Source organism: Cebidichthys violaceus, unplaced genomic scaffold, assembly GCF_023349555.1.
Source record: "Cebidichthys violaceus isolate CVI_PGR_0920_01 unplaced genomic scaffold, fCebVio1.0.p SCAF_57, whole genome shotgun sequence".
In the NCBI taxonomy this organism is placed as follows: domain Eukaryota; kingdom Metazoa; phylum Chordata; class Actinopteri; order Perciformes; family Stichaeidae; genus Cebidichthys; species Cebidichthys violaceus.
Window position 1 is genome coordinate 610,001 of NW_027176783.1, and position 2,500 is coordinate 612,500.

Genomic DNA, 2,500 nt, shown 5'->3' on the forward strand with positions numbered 1-2,500 from the left:
GATAGATAGATAGATAGATAGAATAGATAGATAGAGAGAATAGATAGATAGATAGAGAGAGATAGAGAGAATAGATAGAGAGAGATATATAGATAGATAGAGAGAATAGATAGAGAGAGATATATAGATAGAGAGAGAGAATAGATAGAGATAGAGAGAATAGATAGAGAGAGATAGAGAGATAGAGAGAGATGGAGAGAATAGATAGATAGATAGATAGAGATAGAGAGAATAGATAGATAGATAGATAGATAGATAGATAGATAGAGAGAATAGATAGATAGATAGAGATAGAGAGATAGATCGAGATAGAGAGAGAGATAGAGAGAATAGATAGATAGAGAGAGATAGAGAGAATAGATAGAGAGAGATATATAGATAGAGAGAGAGAATAGATAGAGATAGAGAGATAGATAGAGAGATAGAGATAGAGAGAATAGATAGATAGATAGAGATAGAGAGATAGATAGAGATAGAGAGATAGATAGAGAGAGATAGAGAGAATAGATAGAGATATATTAAATATATATTTGGTCATATTTTAGTACGACGTCTACTTCCTGTTTCAGAATCCCTTCATTGTGAAGACGTTGAAGCTTCACTAAATGTTTCGTCAGGTTCTTGTGGTTTCAGATGTTTACCTGTGAACTCATCTTCACGCTACCTGCTGCTCAACAAGGAACACAGCTCTGCGTTACGTCTCTGATCACGTGAAGAAGAAAATGTGCAGAGGAGCAGAAGAAGAAGTGGTGAAGTCGGTCTGTGTTTGGTGAGCAGGTGTTCATACCAAACAGACAGCTGCTCCGCTTCTATTCTGCTGCTCTCTGATTGGCTGGCAGTGAGTCGTCCACATGACATCATGAGAGTTTAACTAACACAACTTATTAGTAGTATTAGTATTAGTATTAGTAGTATTAGTATTAGTAGTATTAGTATTAGTATTATTATAGCTAAAGCCACAATACAACTTTAGGTCTATTTTCACTTTTAAACTGTTTCCTTCATCTTGTGTTAATGATCACAGAGAGAGAGAGTGTGTGTGTGTGTGTGTGTGTGTGTGTGTGTGTGTGTGTGCGCAGCTGTCTGTGTCACTAGAAAAATATCTATCAAATATATAACAGACCCGACCAATGGCAGCAGAAGAAGAAGAAGAAGTAGTAGAAGAAGAAGTTTTCAAGTCATTAAGTTTATGGAGTTCATGCTTCTGTAAACGTATCTTTAGTCCGTATTGATATTAATAGAACCCAAAGAGCAGGAAGATCAGAAGGAGACCTTTAAGGGTTGAATAACGAGGAGGAGGTCCAGTCTGGTTCCTCTTAGATTATTTCACGTTCATCTCTTCAGCTGGTTTAACATATTAATAAACTACAGTTCCTGCTCTTACTGCATTACAATGTGTCCCATACACCCAAGCACTGTATTAATCAATGAGAATAAATTAAATCATTTATAATTAAATACATAAATATATCAACTGCACCTGTGTGTGTGTGTGACTGTGACTGTGTGTTTGAGTGTCTGTGTGTGTGTTTGAGTGTCTGTGTGTGTGTGTGTGTGTGTGTGTGTGTTTGAGTGTCTGTGTGTGTGTTTGAGTGTCTGTGTGTGTGTGTGTGTCACTGTGTGTGTCACTGTGTGTGTCACTGTGTGTGTGTGTGTGTGTCACTGTGTGTGTGTGTGTGTGTGTGTGTGTGTGTGTGTGTGTGTGTGTGTGTGTGTGTGTTTGAGTGTCTGTGTGTGTGTTTGAGTGTCTGTGTGTGTGTGTGTGTGTGTGTCACTGTGTGTGTGTGTGTGTGTGTGTCACTGTGTGTGTGTGTGTGTGTGTGTCACTGTGTGTGTGTGTGTGTGTGTCACTGTGTGTGTGTGTGTGTGTCACTGTGTGTGTGTGTGTGTGTGTGTGTGTGTGTGTGTCACTGTGTGTGTGTGTGTGTGTGTGTGTGTGTGTGTGTGTGTGTGTGTGTGTGTGTGTATCACATGCAGATGAGGCAAACTCTCCTTTTAGCACTTGGTGATCTTTTCACCCTGTACAAACAGGTCAGATTACAACAGAGAGTGTGAGTGTGTGTGTGTGTGTGTGTGTGTGTGTGTGTGTGTGTGTGTGTGTGTGTGTGTGTGTGTCTCACCTCCTGCAGCAGCTCGTTGTCCTCCATGTACTTCTTGGCGGCGCTGCTGGCTCCCTCCGCCTGCTTCTTGAAGGCCTCGTTGGAGGCCATGAGTGTGGCCTGCTGGGAGAGCAGAGTGGCGAGACGACGGAGCAGCCTGAGGACCAAACACACACAAGACCAGGGGTCAGTCCATCACCTCGTCCCTGTGCTGCAGAAGGAACAGAACTAGTCCAGAGAAGTCCTGCTCCTCTGTGGAACAGAACCACGAAGGTGTGTTTAGAGCACAGTCACGATGACGTCGCTCATTAAAGAGAAGTGTGACATCGTGGTTGAACGTTTTATTAGAGGAGAGGTTCATAATGACAACATGAAGAACAACATGTTTGTGATGAAATATC

General features: G+C 41.4%; 1 protein-coding gene across 1 annotated transcript in view; it reads right to left on the bottom strand.

Annotated features, from left to right (window-relative positions):
• Positions 1 to 2,500, bottom strand: part of bcap31 (B cell receptor associated protein 31) — an 11,283-nt gene that overhangs the window by 4,689 nt on the left and 4,094 nt on the right. Inside the window, exon 5 of the mRNA XM_068732148.1 lies at positions 2,121 to 2,256. Within this exon, the coding sequence (XP_068588249.1) occupies positions 2,121 to 2,256 (136 nt within the window). The remainder of the gene's footprint in view (positions 1 to 2,120; positions 2,257 to 2,500) is intronic.